Below are 21109 nucleotides of genomic sequence, written 5' to 3' on the forward strand. Positions count from 1 at the left end.
CATGTATTCTTATAAAATAAGTCAAAATGGCACCTGAATTAGCCATCAGCAATATCCTGCTGTTTACAAATATCCTGAATATGTCAATCACATCCAAAATCATACCACAGTTGGAAAGTGTAAAGATCCAGATTTGACCAGTCTTGCAACATGACTTTTACCTTCCAGGGTAGAAACAACAAATCTATCTGTTGAGTGAGGTTGCAAAAATGTGTGTGTTTGGTGACCCCACCACTTCCAAATTTTTAGACATATTGACAGATGTAGCAACCATTCTTTTGAATGCATTTGATTTTTTTTTATGATTTGCTGATTGCCAAGATATTCAATTTCGCCTCAATGAACTGGGAATAACCATTCCTCTCAAATTTACCCAGGTAAATATTATTCTCCTATCTGGTACAAGGATTGGATCTTGTCTCCCCCTTGTCTCCGGATGTATGCCAACGCTGTCGTGGTGTCTGAGAATACTACTTTGGTCTTTCCTACCACCACTGTTTCCTGAACCTGAAAGGCCTTGAATATCGCTATAAGTTCCCATCAACTGATATGAAGACTCGATTCCTGCAACATCCATTTCTCTGACAGACGTAAAAGATTTAGCATTTTTCCCATCAACCTTGTGAAGGATCTGTGAACAGAAAGAGGTCTGGGATCTTCCTCTCCAAGGAAAATCCCTGAGGTACCCAACTGAGATCACTTCAGCAACTCAGCAGTTGAATCCAGTTCATCAGTGGAATTAAGATTGTCTAGCAGGAATGCAAGGGTTTTACAGCAGATAGGTCTAAAGCAAACAAAGAATTTGAGGCTCTATGAGAGGATTTTAAATCTGGAATGTACCGTGTACCATCAAAACCCTTACTGAATGGAACACTAGATCTACTAACTACCCATAAGGCCAGGGTTTGAAACAGGGCAGGTTAAGCCTGAAACATTATCCTTAATCAAAGACTTATTGGTCTTCTGAGACAAAGCTATTGACGTTATAATCGTCATAATATCACAATTATCAAAACTAAACTCATTAGGACTCTGTCAGAGGCAAAGACTGGAGTAAAGTTATCATCATCATTCCTTCTATTGGAAAAATAAACGGTTCAAAAAATAATAATATAAATGCCATAAGGCCTGAAAATAAAAGGATAATGAACCTAAGATGACAAGAGTACCAACGGGCAAAACAAGTTAAACACCAAACCGTACAAGAACAATGGCCGCCATCATCCAGGAAGGCCAACACTGTACGCACTAAAAAACACTCAAATAAATAAATATAACACTAGCCCGGTACTAATAAACCTGTGAAAACAATCTATGGTACTTAACATTGGTGCAGGCGCAAGAAGAGCCTCGGTCATGATGAAATTACACGAAAATAGCTAAAAAACCAAGCGGCACACAAAAAACAAACGTCGCTTACGATGCCCAACAGAAGGATGATTCACCGGGCGTCATATCATATAGTATTATGTTTTTATGAATCTCCCAACCTCAATCAAGTCCTGGTCATGATTTTCGTCTGGGCAGTAGTCAAGAACTGGTTCCTGCCAAAATCTCACCTGGCAGGAGTCCGGAACGTGGTAGCGGACTCACTATCCAGGACGAATCCACTGGAGTCAGAATGGTCTCTGGACATGAATTCTTTCCGGTGGATTTCCAGGCTGGTTCCCGGTCTTCAGGTAGATCTATTCGCGACACAACTGAACCACAAACTTCCTTGTTGTGTGACCCCAAACCTGGACCCTCAGGCTTATGCTATGGACGCATTAACCCTGGATTGGAACCGTTGGACGAAGATTTACTTTTTCCCTCCGGTGAATCTTCTCATGAAAGTCTTACACAAGTTGCGCTCCTTCCAAGGGGCAGTGACTTTAGTAGCACCGTACTGGCCAAAGAGCAGTTGGTGTTCACTCCTCCTCGAGTTGAAACTCCGTCCCTTCCGGATCCCATTCCCCAATATGACCCAATTAGTCCAAACGCAGGCTCTGTCAGATTCCTCAAGGATAGCCACAATCCTAACTCTGTGGATTTCATGAGTTTGCAGCCCCACAGAGACGGGAACATTGTCCCGGAAAATGTCCTCTTCATAGAATCAGACAAAAGGGACTCTACCATTAGACGGCCCGTTTCAACTGTTAAATATTAGCAGGTTTCCTAAGAAGTCGGAACTTTCTCGCATGCCTTCTAATCTGGCCATATCATTCTTCAAGTCCCTATTTGACAAGGACCTGGCAGCTTGCACTATAACTGTGATTAAGTCAGCTCTGGAAAGGGTCCTCGTGGGTTTCAATATTGACTTCACTGATTCCTATTTCTCATCTAGTCCGAAGGTATGCGTTAGGCTCAGACTTTCGGTTCGCCCACAAAAGATCTCTTGGCCTCTCAAAGACGTACTAAAGCTAGTTTCGGGCACGGATATCGAATCCTGCCCCTACATCACTCTTCTTAGGAAGACCTTATTCCTAACGGCCTTGGCCTCAGATGCTAGAATCTCAGAATTAGCAGCTCTCTCATGTAATCCTGAAAATATAGATTTCCTCCCGTCAGGCGAAGTACTCTTTCTCCAGACAGAGCTATTCTAGCTGAAAACGGGAACCCGCAAGATAGGCGGTCCCCTTGGAAGACTATCCCTCTTCCCTACTCTGTGTCCAGTCACCACACTCAGGCCCTTTTTAGCTAGATCTGCCACCCGTTCGTCTGGCCCCCTGTTTCTCAGAGAACAAGGAGGCACTTTTTCCATCCAAGGCATCAGGCAGCAGGCCCTGTACTTTATTTAGTAAGGTAACCCGGAGTCATTTCCCCATGCTCATGATAGCCGATAGGTAGCAACCTCCACCAATTACTTTCTGAACATGGTTCTGGTTGACCTAGGTTTATGTTACCCTTTCTTCGTTACCCTGGTTATTACCTGTTAGTATGTTTAACCTTACCTTATTTTAGTTCAGGCTACCATTCTTTAGCCATGTGAGGATCGGGTTTGTGTTGTGTTTTGATTCTCGGGTTGATTCCCTGCATTACATCTTATTGTCACTCCATCATTGGGATTCCTGTTTGGCTAATGTGTTATATTTTTAGTTTGACAACCTTAACATAGTGTTTTGTTTCTGGTTCATGGTGTTTCACTTTATCCCTTTTATTTGATTGTGTTTTATGGGCTTGGAAGGCATTCTCTGGTACATTTTCACCGGGCGTCACAGGTCGACCCAGAAAAGGGATTTTGACAAAGGAAAAATCTATTTCTGGGGAGATACCTGTGACGCCCGGTGAAACCCTTCCCTTACGTTGTCCCACCCTTTCCTTCCCAAGCCATAGTTCTTGCAGAAGGATGTAGTTCAGAGGGCGCTAGCATCGGGCGACGGTAGAATGGCGATGGTATGATAGGTAGGGTCTCTGTTACGCCCCTTCCCTTTGATGAAGGAATGATCTAAATGGAAGACAGCCTGAAAATAGTGGTTTTCACACGCCCCTACTTTATACACGACACCCACTGGGTGTTCGCGCGAGGGTAGTAACCTCTGCATTCCATACTTTAAATTTCTCTGGTATACTGTACTGTATTTGGAAGTATTTATATCAGAAAAGTGTAAAGAAGGACTCTTTTCACCGGGCGTCACAGGTATCTCCCCAGAAATAGATTTTTCCTTTGTCAAAATCCCTTTATGCTTTGATCTTTAATCTGATCAGCAACCATGGCACATATTTTTCCATGGAGGAACAGTGAGGTCTTCCCCCTCCTCACTGCAGTTCTCTATCATTCATTCATTTAATCCTCTAGCACCCACAGGATGCATAGGACCTCAATGAATTCACGCCATGTCTCTTTCCTGTACCATCTCTCTGAGCTCAACCAAATTCTTAGAATCAATCTCTATTCGCATAATCATCAGCCACATTTATCTTGGTCTACCATATTCTCTTCTGCCCATCAGCTACTATTCAAGTATATCCTGGACTAACTTATCTTCCCTTCTTAAAATATGCCCCATCCTTCTCCATCTTGATAATTTAATTACATCATTCAGATTGGGCACCCCTGCTACCTCACGAATTCCCACGTTTGTTATATACTGCTGCCATTTGATTCCCAAAATCTTTAACAATGCTTTATTCTCAAAGGCAAGAAATTTTGCATCAGTTGTTACAGTGCTGTACCATGACTGGTAATTTAATATCAATCTTACAAGGGAAATGTATATTTTGATTTTGCTGTGAACTGATATTTGATTTGACCTCCAAAATGTTTTTAGCATGCCATAGCTTGTTCTGTCCTCCCTATTCTCTCCTTGAATTCTGTGAATTCTGTAACCAGTGATCCATTGCTAGTAATGATGGTTCCTAAATATCTGAAAGAGTTTGAATTGGGTAATAGTACTCCCCCGATAAAGCAGTTTGTTTGATCACCACTGGATGTGTATGACCTCAGTCTTTTACTGGTTCATCACCATTTTAACTTTTCTCCCCTCCAGTTCTAACCTATCAAACTAAATGCAAACCCGATAAATAAAGAGATCAAGAGGAAACGACACACACAATGGCCGCGGTGATCCCCTGAAAGGAAACAACCAGCGGCGAAAACAAAAAACCAAACACGGTTAAGAATAATAAGTGTCGCTACCTAGAAATCCCAAACAGACAAATATAATATTCAACTTGGGAGCTGGGATCTCTAAAACGTTGGATATCTTCCAAAAAACACAAAACAACACAGAGCAAAACAAAAAATGTCTGACCAACGCAAGTGCTGAGGAGGAATGAAGATAGGGGTTGGGGAATGTATGGGTAGAGAGGGGGGGGGGGGGATGTTGATGAAGGAGAGGTCTAATTGGTGAGGGATCTATGGTCGTGGTTCAATCACGCCCCAGTTTTCTATACCGACACTCAATGAGTGAGCGAGCTAGGTTTATTCCTGGCATTCCATGCATCTCCTTTTTTATCTCTGGTATACAGTATTCAGCAATATCTATGCCTTAGAAATGGTGCTAGAGGAGCATTTCACGGAATGACACAGGTTCCTCGCCCAGAAATAGATTTTTCCTTCATCAAAATGTTATTTTCATTAGTAAAATAAATTTTTGAATATACTTACCCGATAATCATGTAGCTGTCAACTCTGTTGCCCGACAGAATTCTATGGAGGGATACGCCAGCTATCACAATACTAGAAGGGGGTGTTCTTACCAGCGCCACCTGTGGCCAGGTACTCAAGTACTTCTTGTTGACACCTCCTCAATTATTCCTCGGTCCCACTGGTTCTCTATGGGGAGGAAGGGAGGGTCAATTAAATCATGATTATCGGGTAAGTATATTCAAAAATTTATTTTACTAATGAAAATAACATTTTTCAATATTAAACTTACCCGATAATCATGTAGCTGATTCACACCCAGGGGGGTGGGTGAAAACCAGTGTACAAGATTAAAGGATAGCTAAGTATCCCATATTTCATATAACAGTTATCTCAAATAACAATGAAATAATAAGTACCTGGTAAGGAAGTCGAATTGAACCGATACTCTGTCTCTTTTTTAAGTTCGTCTTCCTTACTGAGCGCAGCGTTCCTCTTGGAGGCTGAATCAACCCAAAGGTGCTAAAGTATACAGGGCTGCAACCCATACTAAAGGACCTCATCACAACCTTTAACCTCGGCGCTTCTCAAGAAAGAATTGACCACCCGCCAAATCAACAAGGATGTGGAAGGCTTCTTAGCCGACCGAACAACCCATAAAAAGTATTCAAGAGAAAGGTTAAAAAGTTATGGAATTATGGGAATGTAGTGGCTGAGCCCTCGCCTACTACTGCATTCGTTGCTACGAATGGACCCAGGGTGTAGCAGTACTCGTAAAGAGACTGGACATCTTTGAGATAGAATGATGCGAACACTGACTTGCTTCTCCAATAGGTTGCATCCATAACACTCTGCAGAGAACGGTTCTGTTTGAAGGCCACTGAAGTAGCCACAGCTCTCACTTCATGTGTCCTTACCTTCAGCAAAGCAAGGTCTTCTTCCTTCAGATGAGAATTTGCTTCTCTAATCAGAAGCCTGATGTAGTAAGAAACTGAGTTCTTAGACATTGGTAGAGAAGGCTTCTTGATAGCACACCATAAGGCTTCTGATTGTCCTCGTAATGGTTTTGACCTTCTTAAATAGTACTTAAGAGCTCTAACAGGGCAAAGTACTCTCTCTAGTTCGTTCCCCACCATGTTGGACAGGCTTGGGATCTCGAACGACTTAGGGCAAGGACGGGAAGGAAGCTCGTTTTAGCCAAAAAAACCGAGCCGCAAGGAACATGTAGCCGTTTCAGATGTGAAACCTATGTTCCTGCTGAAGGCGTGGATCTCACTTACTCTTTTACCTGTTGCTAAGCACACGAGGAAAAGAGTTTCTAATGTGAGGTCCTTAAAAGAGGCTGATTGGAACGGTTCAAATCCTGATGACATTAGGAACCTTAGGACCACGTCTAGATTCCAGCCTGGAGTGGACAACCGACGTTCCTTTGAGGTCTCAAAAGACCTAAGGAGGTCCTGTAGATCTTTGTTGGAGGAAAGATCCAAGCCTCTGTGGCGGAAAACCGCTGCCAACATACTTCTGTAACCCTTGATCGTAGGAGCTGATAGGGATTTTACGTTCCTTAGATGTAACAGGAAGTCAGCAATCTGGGTTACAGTGGTACTGGTTGATGAAAACTGCATTGGCCTTGCACCAGCTTCGGAAGACTTCCCATTAAGACTGATAGACTCTGAGAGTGGATGTCGTCCTTGCTCTGGCAATCGTTCTGGCTGCCTCCTTCGAAAAGCCTCTAGTTCTTGAGAGACTTTCGATAGTCTGAAGGCAGTCAGACGAAGAGCGTGGAGGTTTGGGTGTACCTTCTTTACGTGAGGTTGACGCAGAAGGTCCACTCTAGGAGGAAGAGTCCTGGGAAACGTCGACCAGCCATTGCAGTACCTCGGTGAACCCTTCTCTCGCGGGTCAGAGGGGAGCAACCAACGTCAACCGTGTCCCTTTGTGAGAGGCGAACTTCTGAAGTACCCTGTTGACAATCTTGAACGGCGGGAATGCATACAGGTTGAGATGGGACCAATCCAGCAGAAAGGCATCCACGCGAACTGCTGTTGGGTCTGGAATCGGAGAACAATACAAGAGGAGCTTCTTGGTCATCGAGGTAGCGAATAGAACTATGGTTGGCAGACCCCACAGGGCCCAAAGTCTGCTGCAAACATTCTTGTGAAGGGTCCACTCTGTGGGGAAGACCTGACCCTTACGGCTGAGGCGATCTGCCATGACATTCATATCGCCCTGAATGAGCCTCGTTACCAGCGTGAGCTTTCGATCTTTGACCAAATGAGGAGGTCCCTTGCGATCTTGAACAACTTCCTCGAATGAGTCCCTCTCTGCTTGGAGATGTAAGCCAAGGCTGTGGTGTAGTCGGAGTTCACCTCCACCACCTTGTAAGCTGGAGGGACTTGAAGTTTATCAAGGCCAGATGAACTGCCAACAACTCCTTGCAATAGATGTGAAGTGTCCTTTGCTCCTGATTCCATGTTCCCGAGCATTCCTGTCCGTCCAGTGTCGCACCCCAGCCCGTGTCCGATGCGTCCGAGAAGAGACGGTGGTCGGGGGTCTGAACAGCCAAAGGTAGACCTTCCTTGAGAAGAATGCTGTTCTTCCACCACGTTAGAGTAGACCTCATCTCTTCGGAAACAGGAACTGAGCCCGTCTCTAGCGTCATGTCCTTTATCCAGTGAGCAGCTAGATGATACTGAAGGGGGCGGAGGTGGAGTCTCCCTAACTCGATGAACAGGGCCAGCGATGAAAGTGTCCCTGTTAGACTCATCCCCTGCCTGACTAAGCATCGGTTCCTTCTCAGCATGCTCTGGATGCATTCTAGGGCTTGGAAGATCCTTGGGGCCGACGGACAAGTCCGAAAAGCTCGACTCTGAAGATCCATACCCAAGGAAACAATGGTCTGGGATGGAACGAGCTGAGACTCCTCAAAATTGACCAGGAGGCCCAGTTCCTTGGTCAGATCCATAGTCCATTTGAAAATCTCCAGACAGCGACGACTTGTGGGAGCTCTTAAAAGCCAGTCGTCTGACGGAGCCGGACACAAGATCATGATACTGCTGCACAGTCTGTAAACTGACAATCATGGGCAAGCGAGGAAGTACAGTGACAACCCGAATCTGTCTAGACTATCTGGGTCGTACAGACAACTCCTTAACGGGTTGCTGAGGTTGCCGCACTGCGTCACAACAAGTCCCTTCTGTTGGTTGTTGAACGTCTTCCCCGTGACACATTGACTCTGTAAACAAAAATCCTCTAACAAGGACTAAGCTTGGACTGCATGTCATGCAACACAGCTCAAGGTCTATGGGAGCAGGTGTGGTAACAGACGGGATTAGCGGCTGAAGTGGAACCATTACCTTCCCTGTAAGCATGTTATGCTTAAATAAAAGTCCATAAGAGGTTATGCAGCTAAAGGCTCCCTCCAAATGACAGAGTCCTCAAGGGAATATCAGAAGGAGGGAGAAAAGAACTTTCTCATCTACAGGGACCTTATCCTAGAAAAGCTAAGTTCTCTGAGTGAGGGTTCACTGGTGCAAAAGCAGCAGACTAGAAGGCAACGTTATGAAACTGCTTGACAGTCTAGTGAGTTGGCAACAACCCAAGATATGTTGAGAAGCATGCGGTAAGGTATGCAGAGCATGATGAATGCAGAGTATGATGTATGCAGAGCATGCTGTATGTAGAGCATGTTGTATGCATAGCATGCTGAAAGCAGAGCATGCTGTATGCAGAGCATGTTGTATGCAGAGCATGCTGAATGCAGAGCATGCTGAATGCTGAGCATGTAGTAAGCAGAGCCTGCTGTAAGCAGAGCCTGCTGTAAGGAAAGCAGAGCGTGTGCATGGCGTTTAACATTTCTCAGAAATTCCATGACCAGTGCTAGAGTACTTTATGCATGCTTGCATGGGGTTTAAAAATCAACATAATGTTTACCTTACATTCATAACTCATGATTCATATTTTTGCCATGGTTAGAAAATGGAGGTAAGGTATGCTGAACAGCAGAGTCAGAACGAGCTGGAACAACAACAGTGGAAGGTGCAGAAAGTTCCTGTTCCTGTGGTATGAGTGGAGCGCAGGATCAGGGTGCACGGGTTGAGCTCGGTGCAGCAGCTGAGGAGACTGACTCACAGGTGGAAGAGGTTGTACCTCCACCGAGAGTTGCACCACCGGAGGAGCAGCCAGGGGAGGAGGAGGAAGAGTGGGTAATCCTCCTGATCCCAAACCGAAGGTTGCCTTAAAGAAGGCTGAGGCTGAACAACACTGGGAACAGCGAACACAGAAAGAGGTTCAACATCGTACGCCTGGCAGATGGTGCTGCGACTGGGTGCAGCGAGTGCAGGCGGGTTGAGCACAGGCTGAAAGGGTGCAGGGGAGGTGCAACACTCTCAGCCCGACACTCACACAACAGGTCCGAAAGCTGTGCTTGCATGGACTGTAGTAGAGTCTACAACATCGTACGCCTGGCAGATGGTGCTGCGACTGGGTGCAGCGAGTGCAGGCGGGTTGAGCACAGGCTGAACGGGTGCAGGGGAGGTGCAACACTCTCAGCCCGACACTCACACAACAGGTCCGAAAGCTGTGCTTGCATGGACTGTAGTAGAGTCTACAACATCGTACGCCTGGCAGATGGTGCTGCGACAGGGTGCAGCGAGTGCAGGCGGGTGCAGCACAGGCTGAACGGGTGCAGCCGGTTGGTGCACCACCGGTGCAGGCGGGTGCAGCACAGGCTGAACGGGTGCAGGCGGTTGGTGCACCACCGGTGCAGGAGGAGGAGGAGGTGCAACACTCTCAGCACGACACTCACGCATCAGGTCCGAAAGCTGTGCTTGCATGGACTGTAGTAGAGTCCACAACATCGTACGCCTGGCAGGTGGTACTGCGATCAGGCGGAGCGAGCATAGGGGGGGGGGAGTGTAGGCGCACTCTCAGCCCGACAAACTGATGACTGAGGAGAGACAGAGCTAACCCAATGACTGCATCCGGGTTGTTGAACTTTACTTCGTACGTCTGGCATAGGTCTGGACTTTACGTTTAAGAGGTCTTGAGACCTGAGACCAGCGTAACTCTGCCTTTATTTTCTCCTCTAAATCTCTTCTGCAGACGAGCAAAATAAGGGCTCAATCGTCTGCGGGTGGGAGTGACGGTCTCGGTAAGACACGCCCACAACCACCGAGGATACTTCTGTGCGCCGATCAAGGCCTGCCGAACCCTTATGCCCTTCGACATTGCTTCTCCCCTGGGCTTGGGAGCTTGCAAGAGGTCCCGGACTGGGAGGACGACTGGCGCGCACAAAAGTACCCTCACGCATAACACTGACATACTTTGCGCTAATCACTTATCACTTTGATTTCTGTTTGCACTTATTTCACTGAACTCGAAACTTTAAGTGGTTTGTACCTGAAACACGCAATTCTATCCTTCTCAAAAGTTAGTAATTGCGAAAACAGAATTACAATGTAACAGAAAAATCTAATGAAAGAAAATTCAGTGGCTGGAAAGAGACTAAACACTAGATCACTCTAGAAACGTTTAGTTTCTTCCCCTAAAGAGACTAGGGATAAGAGCAAAACGATAACGACGTTACTCGTACGCCTGGCAGGCTTGAGGGAAACGTTTATCCTCTTTCTCCCTCCGTCTCTATCTCTCTCTCTCTCTCTCTCTCTCTCTCTCTCTCTTGACTTAGAACCTGAGAGAAGAGCCCAATCATATATATCGTTAAAACATATTATTGTTAAAGGAAAAAACTGAAATATTTCCCAAAAAGAAAAGTTCCTTATTAGGATCAAAACCATTAAGTTAAGAAAGAATGAACAAAACGCTAGAAACGGTTACTCTTTACTGCAATGTGAAACCGTGAACATTCTTTCTCTATCGTAACGATAGAGTGCAAGTTGAAACGTTCTGAACGTCAACAACTGCCGAGACAAACAAAACGTTAGTTCAACTTTGAAAAAGTACGAGACTATCAAAGAAATTCTTTCAAAGACCTTAAAATAGCATAATATGTTAACAGGTAAAACCGAAATGACGGGCTCACGATAATTAACTTCGGTACCAAGAAAAGACCGCCTACTATTAGGAAGGTCGAATATAAACAAATATAAAAATTAATTTTAATAAGTTTATAATAAAAGGAAGTTAATCGAAGAGGCCTATAAGAGGCGGAGAGATATAAAATAAATCTATAACTTTTGTTAAGCAAAATTAAGAAAGAGAGTCTATACTCTCTTAGACACCAACACTTCCGTCTAAGGGAAGGGTCGGCCATTGAAAGGTGAACGAGAGTTCATACTCTCTTCGTCACCAAAAATAATCAAATTAATTCCAAAAGCTAACTAAGCTAAAATAGAAGTTTCCAGTAAAGCGATAGCCGAAATCAAAGAGAAATACTTCACCAAAGTCGTGAAAATACTCCAAGAACATAAGCGTATCCCAGAACGTCTTGTCAGAAGCACGACAGAGGAATAATTGAGGAGGTGTCAACAAGAAGTACTTGAGTACCTGGCCACAGGTGGCGCTGGTAAGAACACCCCCTTCTAGTATTGTGATAGCTGGCGTATCCCTCCATAGAATTCTGTCGGGCAACAGAGTTGACAGCTACATGATTATCGGGTAAGTTTAATATTGAAAAATCCCTTATTTAAGCCATTGTAAAGCCAATTAAAACTATATATTCTGTGTATTCAAGATTAGATAATCTCTGGTCGGTCCCCTTTCCACTGAATGTCATTATTCATTTCTTATGTTATCTTGTTCATAACATAATCAATCACCATGAAAAACAATAGAGAGGACAGTATTCCACCTTGTAGTGCTCCAGTCTTGACTTCAAATGCATTTGTAAGACTACCATCAACCATTACCTTCCAACAAGTTACACTAAACATATCCATTTTGATGTTTACAATCTTTTATGGTATCCGGTATTCCCATTGTGCCTCAGAATCTTTTTTAACATATTAAGCGAAATACAGTGGAACCTCTACATCCGAACGTATCTACATCCGAATTTTCCAACATCCGAAGTAAAATTCGAGCAAATTTTTGACTCTACACCCGAATTTTATTTCGACACACGAATTAAGCAATTTTCGTCGTACCGGTTGTGTCCGAATTTTTCGACACGCGAAGTACAATTCGAACACGTTCCTACTCTACACCCGAATTTTTTTTTCGGCACCCGAAGTAAACAATACTCGTACGCGTAGTCGGTGCTCATAGCGCCTGATGTGTTTTATATTTCCGCTGATAGAAGGCAGCACTTCGACCTTGGAGGGACCCTCAATTAGCGTGGCTTGGGACATTCCTCTGTTCTCTCAGCTTCGTGTGGTTGTGCCCTTTGCGTTCTGCTATTAACTGTGTTTTAATTGTGATTTTTTACGTTCATCCTTTTACGGTATTTTACGTAAATCATGGGTCCTAAAAGGCTTAGTTTCGCAAGTGGTAGTGGTAGTGGTGAGAAAAGGAATAAGGGAATGCTTTCTTTAGAAGTAAAGCAAGGAATTATTGAAAAGCATGAGCGTGGCGTCCGTATGAGTGAACTTGCAATAGGTTCGGCGCAAATAAAAGAGGTGTTAGGAAAATATCAAGACGTGGTCGACTTCATCGACAAATACCATCCAAAGAAATTACAGGTTTGTCGTGTAATTGCGCAGTTTGATGATGTTTCCCTAACTTATTTTCGAAACATTCTGAAAAGCTGTACCAAGCAACTTTCTATCGATAGCTTCTTTAAAAAAACTAGTGATGAAGAGGAAGGAAGTGGTTCAAAGAAAACAGCAAAGAGTGAAGAGAAAAAAATTCAATTAATTTTAAGTGTAGAGAGTGAAAGTGATTAAAATTAATCATCAAAAAGAAAAAAAGAAAATGTAAAAAAAATATAAAATATAAAAATAAAAAAAAATAAGCTAAGTTATGTTAAAGTTCACTTAGTGTAAGTTAGAATAAGTTACGGTAGTGTACGTTTATCGTAGTTAACCTCTCTACCTCCTTGCCGCCCGTCCGTCTCCTCTCTGCGTAGCAAGACAAACAACACCTGCGCTGGAGTTTCTAAGGTAAAGTGACGCTAAAAACCCGTTTCTTATTTATCATTTTTTGATAATTCTTCTTTTTTACATGTCTATTATCTAATTTAGTGTGTATTATTCTCATGGGAAATTATGTGTAGTAGTTTATTAAGAAGTTATCATAGGTTTTTGGGCTCAACCACGGATTAATCCTATTTCAATGTATTCTTATGGGAAAATTCGTTTCGACATCCGAACATTTTCTACATCCGAAGTCAGTTGTGGAACGGATTAAATTCGTATGTAGAGGTACCACTGTACTATCAAATTCTTTCCCAAATTCCACAAAGCATAAAACAAAAGGTGATTTTAGTTTGTTACACTGTTGAGCTATATATTGTAAAAAAAGAAAAAAAAAATTTGATGGTCTAAAATAAAAAAAATTGTCCTCGGACTGAGACACTAAGAGAATGCAAATTATGATAACTCAAAAACAATTAATTTGCACAATTATGCAGCAACAGCTGACAAATCTGAGAAAAAAACATCTCTAAACCACTAAATTAAATATAAAAAACAAAGAATCCTGACAATCTGGAGAGCACGTCATATCACAAACAGGTTGACATTGAGACTATAGAACTGATAGGACATGTCCACTGATAAGTCTCATTAATTTAATTTACAAGAGGTATCAGAATATTGGAAGGAAAGAAAAGGGAAAATTTTTCAATTTTCAAGGGGGGAACGTCAATATAAAAAGCTTTGGTGATGAAAGCAATATAAACATCACAGAAGGTTTATAAAAAATAAATGCAGTATATATTAAATAGGCAGAAATGCCAAAATAAGGGTTGTTATTTTCTCTCAACTGTTAAAACACCAGTAAAGGAAATTAAATAGGAATTATTAGAGTACAGTATATAAGTGACAGCCTTTTCAGAAAAGCACTGTACAGTATACAAAAACTTGAATAGGGAAAAAAAAGGTATTCACATGACAAATTCCTTCATGTAAATTGTATCATATGTAAACATTGTAATTGGCAATAACTTACCTAGAATTGAATGGTATAGATTCGGTCGCACTTGGTGCAGGTAACGTAAAAGTCTGGAAGAGGTTACGACAAAGGATAGTCTCATGAAGCCTTGATAAATTCAAAGTGCTGATTTCTCCATCTTTCAGACATATCCATCCTTCCCCATTTTCTAATGATCCGATTAGCCTGGGAAAATCTTCTACAGATGCCAATTTCTTCTTTGACTCTATTTTTTGTTTAATGACTTCTATGGTAATATCAATTTCCTTACAATGATTCTTCCATGGATGCTTTGAAACTAGAGGTTGCCGGTGAGAAATCTTACCTCCTTTTTCAACCAATTGTGGTGTTAAAGGAGCAACGTACCTAAATGAAAAAAAACTTTAATCCTGGGTTTCCTTCACTTGGTTGCTTTGGTTACATTTAATCATATTCATGCACAAGTGACTGCTGTTCTTCAGACTTATCAATGTACAGTATACTGTAATGTATTAAAAAGGTGTTATATTTTTATACAGTATAACTTATTTCAGCTTGAATAGCAAGACTTGGATCTACCATCCATACTGTAACACACCATGAATACAACTGCAAAATGTTTGAGGTACACATTGATTTTTAAAAGCCTTGTGCACAATCCAAAGACTCCAAGACACATTGAACATGAATATGACAAATAAATAATTACAGTACCTGTCCAATGTAGCTTTACTTCCAAGACCAGCTCTTAGTGATGTGTCTGCTGAATCATTCAAACCTCTGGCTTCTCTAATTTTCCTGCAAGCAAAAACAGTCATGTTAGGAAAAATATTTGGAACAATGAAGGTTAATACTGTATATACAAAAAACCCCAAATCACACTTAGGAACACATCTCAAATATTGATATACTTTGGAAATACAGTATTATATTGAGTAGAGAAGAGTGAGAAGTTATAGTTTTAGAAGAAGCAAAATACAAATGATCATTATCTTAGTTTAATTACATAACAAAGTCTTTTTTTCAATCCAAAAAAATTGACTTTAAAAGGAGGGTGAAAACCGGAGTAATAAAAATCAAACAGGACCACTGGGTTAAAATGATACAGAGAGAGTGAAAGAAAACAAAATATAGAAAGCAAAGAAATTCAGAGTTCAGAGAAGAACAAATAACCTATACGTACTAGCTACAGCGTAGCACTAAACTGACATGCAGTATTACTCCCCTACAGCAGTACAATACAAAAAAGGGAAGGATTGAATGGAAAGTAAGGAATTTGAGCCATATGGCTTGGTGCTGGAGCCTGGGAGGCTATTCAGTACCAACATGGTGAACGATATACTTTAAAAGATTTTCTATTGTCTCTCCCACAGGGAAACTCTAGGAGTTATTATCAAGTGTCCGCTATAGATTGGTCCACCTGGACTTCTTCCATGACATCGTCTTTCTTCCCTTTGGATGCTCACCAATTAGTTCACGAACAGAATGAAACGACTGTGTGCCTGTCATTGTTTGGGGAGGATCCTTACCAAAAACAGTTGTCTGTGATGATGGGCATGGAACCCTTATCTCGTTGTCTCTAGAGAACTGTCGGAAGAAGGACTGGAAAGAAGGCATCACTCTTTACCCCGATGGAGAGTATGAGTGTTCGGTGTTACTGTATAGGAAATCATGCACTAATAGGAGGTGCGTAAACACCTGTACCACATACAAAACATCTTAATGAAGGCTGTAGTCTCTGCAATGATGTTTCGTATGAGACAGGGCACTGGTAGCAGGCATGTAATCACCTGTACCACGTACCGAAACATTTCTCGGGTACTTAAGCGTTCCCGATACGTAACCTCTTGCCTCACACATGAGTTGAGAAAATACTTGGATGGTCTTACCAAGAACATATGTTCCAGATACATACAGTCCCTCTCAAGCATACCAGGAGAAAGATCGGTCAGGGGAGAACACATTATAACATCTCGATGATTTTATGAGTCCGTACTGAGATTGGACCTGAGAAGTCAACTGTGCCAATCCATATCACAAGAAAGAGATGGAAGACCTTGGCATATGGAAAACTATCAGGACATGGGAAAATCCCATGTCCTGGACCAAATTCTGAGTGTAGGAAGATCAATGTCGTGAAGGTGTTTTAGCCTGTCAAAAAATCTCATTCTCACTGAAAGATCTCTTGTCTCATGGTGCTAGGAACACATAACAGGTGACAGGCATACCAGTTCCCTGGTGACTCTAAAGTAACAATCAAAAGAAGAAAAAGACTGTTCTAATCACTGTGGTTCCTGATCATTGAGGATTAATTTCAAAACCCAACCAGGGATTTATAGTGATACTATGTTTCCAGTGTTTTCCAATGACAAAAATATAACCCCTGTCACTATTTCATGGACCCTTTCTGGTTAATTTCAGCCTTTTCATTGTTCACTCCAAGAACTATTACTTTGTACTGTACCTGCTTTTTTCATCCTTATTTCTTTAATTTTATTCCATACATCCCTACAATTTATCAACTACATTTAAATCCCCATATCTATTCCTTATGAACACCTATCAGTAAAAAAAAAAATGTATAAAGTTCTTTCATTTTAATAACCTATGTGACCTACAAATGGAAGTGATAACAAATAAGGTTCCAAGTAGATAATTTTCAACTTTGAAAGAAAATCCTTCAAGATGTCACGAACACCAATTCCCTGATACTCATCTACAAAACATTTTTTATTCTAAAAATCTACATTCATATATCAATGTATAGTCTCTGTCCAAAAAAATCTTCCAAATATTTTGATGAATGCCTTTCAAGTTTAAAAAGTTTTCTCAAGATGATCAATCACTTTAAATAAAGTGAGAAAGCTCTTTAGGACCTACAGAGACGATACACTGATGTATGACCGTGAATTTTCATACATGTAATAGTTTGTTTTCTTCAAGATTTTTTTCTACAGTACATTACCTGATCTCCTTTTGGTATCTTTCACTGTCTTCTTTGGCCATGTCTTCGTAATACTTCTTAGTTTCACTAGATAGTTCCTTCCACCTATTGGCCATTTCTTTTGCCACATATGCAAAATCTTTACCTGGATTATCTGCCAAAACTTGAGACCAAGACAAGAATCAGTTATTACCAATTTTAAAATACCAAAGAATCCACAATAAAACTATTTTCAAACAAATACGAGAAAATCTTATTATTGAAGTTTATATCCATGCTATAAATCATTAACTACTGCTTATAAGACCAAAAAAAAGATAATATAATAGGAAAAGCATCTTAACCCTTTCGCTTCGAGGACATGGATCCGCAACTGGAGCTATATACGAGATTTGTCATCATAAATATACTTTCTCACTTACCCTATAAGCTACATTTCCATGTTTATTTGTTTTACTGCTAATCACAGAATAAATTTTTCAAGTTTGCTTTATTTTCCATTGTATTTCACTCAAAACAACCAAAATGTTTTTCCATTCATTGCAAAGTGATTATAGAATAATTAAAAGAAAAAAGGTTTTATATAATTATCTCTAAATAATGGTAAAGCACTGCGATTTTGTGAAAAAAAAAACTTTATATTCATTGAAGTGACTATGTTATTCAGTTATAATTCTACGATAAATAGCCATCGAAAGATATAAAACTACTCGTTAGTAATACAGTACAGTGAACCCTCGTTTATCGCGGTAGATAGGTTCCAGTCGCGGCCGCGATAGGTGAAAATCCGCGAAGTAGTGACACCATATTTACCTATTTATTCAACATGTATATTCAGACTTTTAAAACCTTCCCTTGTACGTAGTACTGTTAACAAACTACCCTTTAATGTACAGAACACTTAATGCATGTACTACAGTACCCTAAACTAAAACAGGCACAAATATTAAAGGTGATTTTATATCATGCATTTCCTAAACATGCTAAAAAGCACGATAAAAAATGGCAACCAATGTTTTGTTTACATTTATCTCTGATCATAATGTAGAAACAAACTGGAGGTAGAGCTTTGCTTATTACCCAGACATATTTCCCATACTTTTCCCTTAGAACTACATCACATCTTCCTACTTTAGATATATAGATATATATATATATATATATATATATATATATATATATATATATATATATATATATATATATATATGTGTATATATATATATATATATATATATATATATATATATATATATATATGTGTGTGTGTGTGTGTATATATATATATATTTATATGTATACACATATACATACCTACATATATACATAAATACATGCATACATATGTATATATATATTACTGTATATATATGGGTTATGGAAAAAATCCGCGAAGTGGTGAATCCGCGATGGTCGAACCGCGAAGTAGCGAGGGTTCACTGTAATGAACATTAGGTTGTACAGAAATGAAAAAGAAAATAACCATTTATTTCCTTTAACACAAGTATTCTATAATTTATAATTGTAAAGTATGGTACAGCACTGCAATTTTGTGTAAAAACCTTTATATATTCATTGAAAGGTCTATGCTATTCCATAATAATTCCACAATAAAAAGCCGTCGTAAGATATAAAACTACTCGACAATAATAACAGACTTTACGTTATACAAAAAAAAGTATAATTAATAAGGTATATATACAATAAACAAATATGAATCAACAAAAAACTGATGACAAATGATACATATTTCTCTGTGAGAGAGAGAGAGAGAGAGAGAGAGAGAGAGAGAGAGAGAGAGAGAGAGAGAGAGACGTATTATAAAATTTAGTTCATTACACAAGGTTTGTTCGTTTGTCTGTCATTCCACGTTGCGTGTGACTGTGCCTGTCACAATGAACTGGATCCTTCCTGTTTTGGGTATTTCACGAGCTTGGGGAGCTTGGAAATAGAGACTGCTCATGTATGAACATGACGAATACAGCATAAAATGTCAATACAGTAAAAGGAAATAATCACAACAGGCTAAGTTTTACTAGTGAAAACAATGAACAATACTTATATGAAATATAGAAAACAGGAAGATGATATAATTTTGTAGGAATGATAGTTGAGAAAAAAGAATAAAATAAGAAAAAAAGATAAATCTAACTTTCTTTCAACAATTTGCATTACTGGTAAGTTTTCGTCTCGTGGATGGGACTTACAGTCGAAGGCGAGGAGACTTTCTCTGTGATTTGAACACTGTAACAACTTATAAAAACAATAAAATAGACCTTATATAATCATGAATATGGACTAGAATCGCAAGTATTTCAGTTGGTGATGAGGTTAGATGTGAATACACTAAAATAGACCTTACATAATAATGAATAAGGACTAGAATTGCAGGTATTTTGGTTGGTGGTAGGATAACATGTCTCCCAGTTAAGGGTGTCAGTTTGAGTAATGCCTAAGGTAAGGAATGTCGCCATTCGCTAGAGAGAGTGGTGCGATTATTTCTTGGTAACATACAAAGACTAAAATAGCTGTTACATATTAAAAAATAAAGGCTAGAATCCCAAAACATTGTTGGTTGGCTGTAGACAGGAGGAGGGGCTAAAACTAGGGAGAGGAGATTTTTTTAGTGAAATTTCCCTGAATGTGAACTTGTTATATACAACTATGTGCTATACCCTTTCGTAGCTTATAAAAATGATCATAATAATAACAATAAAAATAATAATAATAACAACAAAGATGACATATCCTGACGTCACGGTGTGTATTACCAAGCATGTTTTGAATTACATTGACGTCATCGAAGCAAAGGGGTTACTATGTATAGATTTGAAATTTCATTTTGCAGTTTAAAATTCTTTAAACTTTCAAAAAAACCTGTTTGAAGAGATTTATTTCTAAGAGAAAATACATTGTACTTGGGTGGAATTACATTGTACATGCAATATGCTTATTTTGGATGAAGGGGGAGACCTACATCCTTAGAGGAAGCTTAATTATATTTATAGTTTTAACCTGTAATCAATCAAGAACAGTTGGGCCAACCCTAAGTAAAAGAATAGTTGGGCCAACCCCAAGTACAAAAATATGACCTGGTTATCATTCAAAAACAGAATTAAAAAAATAAAATGAACTTTAGGACTTGAAAAAAGTAAACACAATAAAGGGATTTTGACGAAGGAAAAATCTATTTCTGGGGAGAGACCTGTGGCGCCGGGTGAAAAGTCCTTCTTGTATGTCTTTTCTGATAAAACCTTCCAATTATACCAGAGAAAGATAAAAGCATGGAATGCTGAGGTTACAACCCTCGCGCGAGCACCTTTTGGGTGTCGTGTATAAAGCAAAGGCGCGTGAAATCCACTATTCACAGGTTGTCTTCCATTTAGTTAATTCCTTCGTCAAAGGGATGGGCCTATACAACGGCCCTAGACACACCCCCATCGCCGCACCACCCACGCCACGACGCGAGCGCCATCTGAACAACATCCTTCTGTAATGGTCATGACGGCTTGGAAAGGAAAGGGTGGGATCGTGTAAAATAAAGGGGGAAGGGTTTCACCGGGCGCCACAGGTCTCTCCCCAGAAATAGATTTTTCCTTCGTCAAAATCCCTTTTCTGGGTCGATCTGTGGCGCCGGGTGAAAATGTACCAGAGAATGCCTTCCAAGCCCAACAATAACTAATTTAATGAGGGGAGAGAAACAACACCATGTAAAGAAAATCATAAATAATTAAGGTAAACAAACATGATAACAGGGAAGCCTCCGAGTATCAGAGGAAACATGCTACAAAACTGACATGGCTAAGAATATCCCAACCCTGTAACAACGGTAATCAATAATAGTTACAAACATAACCTAATATGTAATAAACTTAGGGCTAACGAACCACCAAGGAAGCGGCGTCGTGGTGCGAGTGGCGGGTAGGAGGGAGAAGAAAAGAGATGGATGAAAGGAAGAACAAAAGATCACTGGGGAGAGATACGGCTCCCAGCTGCAACTGTTGGGTATTTAAGAGCCTGTAAGTTCATTAGATAGTGGCGTTTGAAGACCATAGGAGATTCCCAACCCGTGA

At 40.6% G+C, this 21109-nt stretch overlaps 1 protein-coding gene across 1 annotated transcript in view; it reads right to left on the reverse strand.

Moving 5' to 3' along the window:
* The window catches only part of LOC137656406 (PMS1 protein homolog 1-like), a 44651-nt gene that overhangs the window by 18282 nt on the left and 5260 nt on the right, over positions 1 to 21109 (reverse strand). The window contains exons 2-4 of the mRNA XM_068390582.1: positions 17058 to 17199; positions 14807 to 14890; positions 14132 to 14479 (exon numbers count right to left, since the gene is read on the reverse strand). Of these exons, the coding sequence (XP_068246683.1) occupies positions 14132 to 14479; positions 14807 to 14890; positions 17058 to 17199 (574 nt within the window). The remainder of the gene's footprint in view (positions 1 to 14131; positions 14480 to 14806; positions 14891 to 17057; positions 17200 to 21109) is intronic.

Source organism: Palaemon carinicauda, chromosome 17, assembly GCF_036898095.1.
Source record: "Palaemon carinicauda isolate YSFRI2023 chromosome 17, ASM3689809v2, whole genome shotgun sequence".
In the NCBI taxonomy this organism is placed as follows: domain Eukaryota; kingdom Metazoa; phylum Arthropoda; class Malacostraca; order Decapoda; family Palaemonidae; genus Palaemon; species Palaemon carinicauda.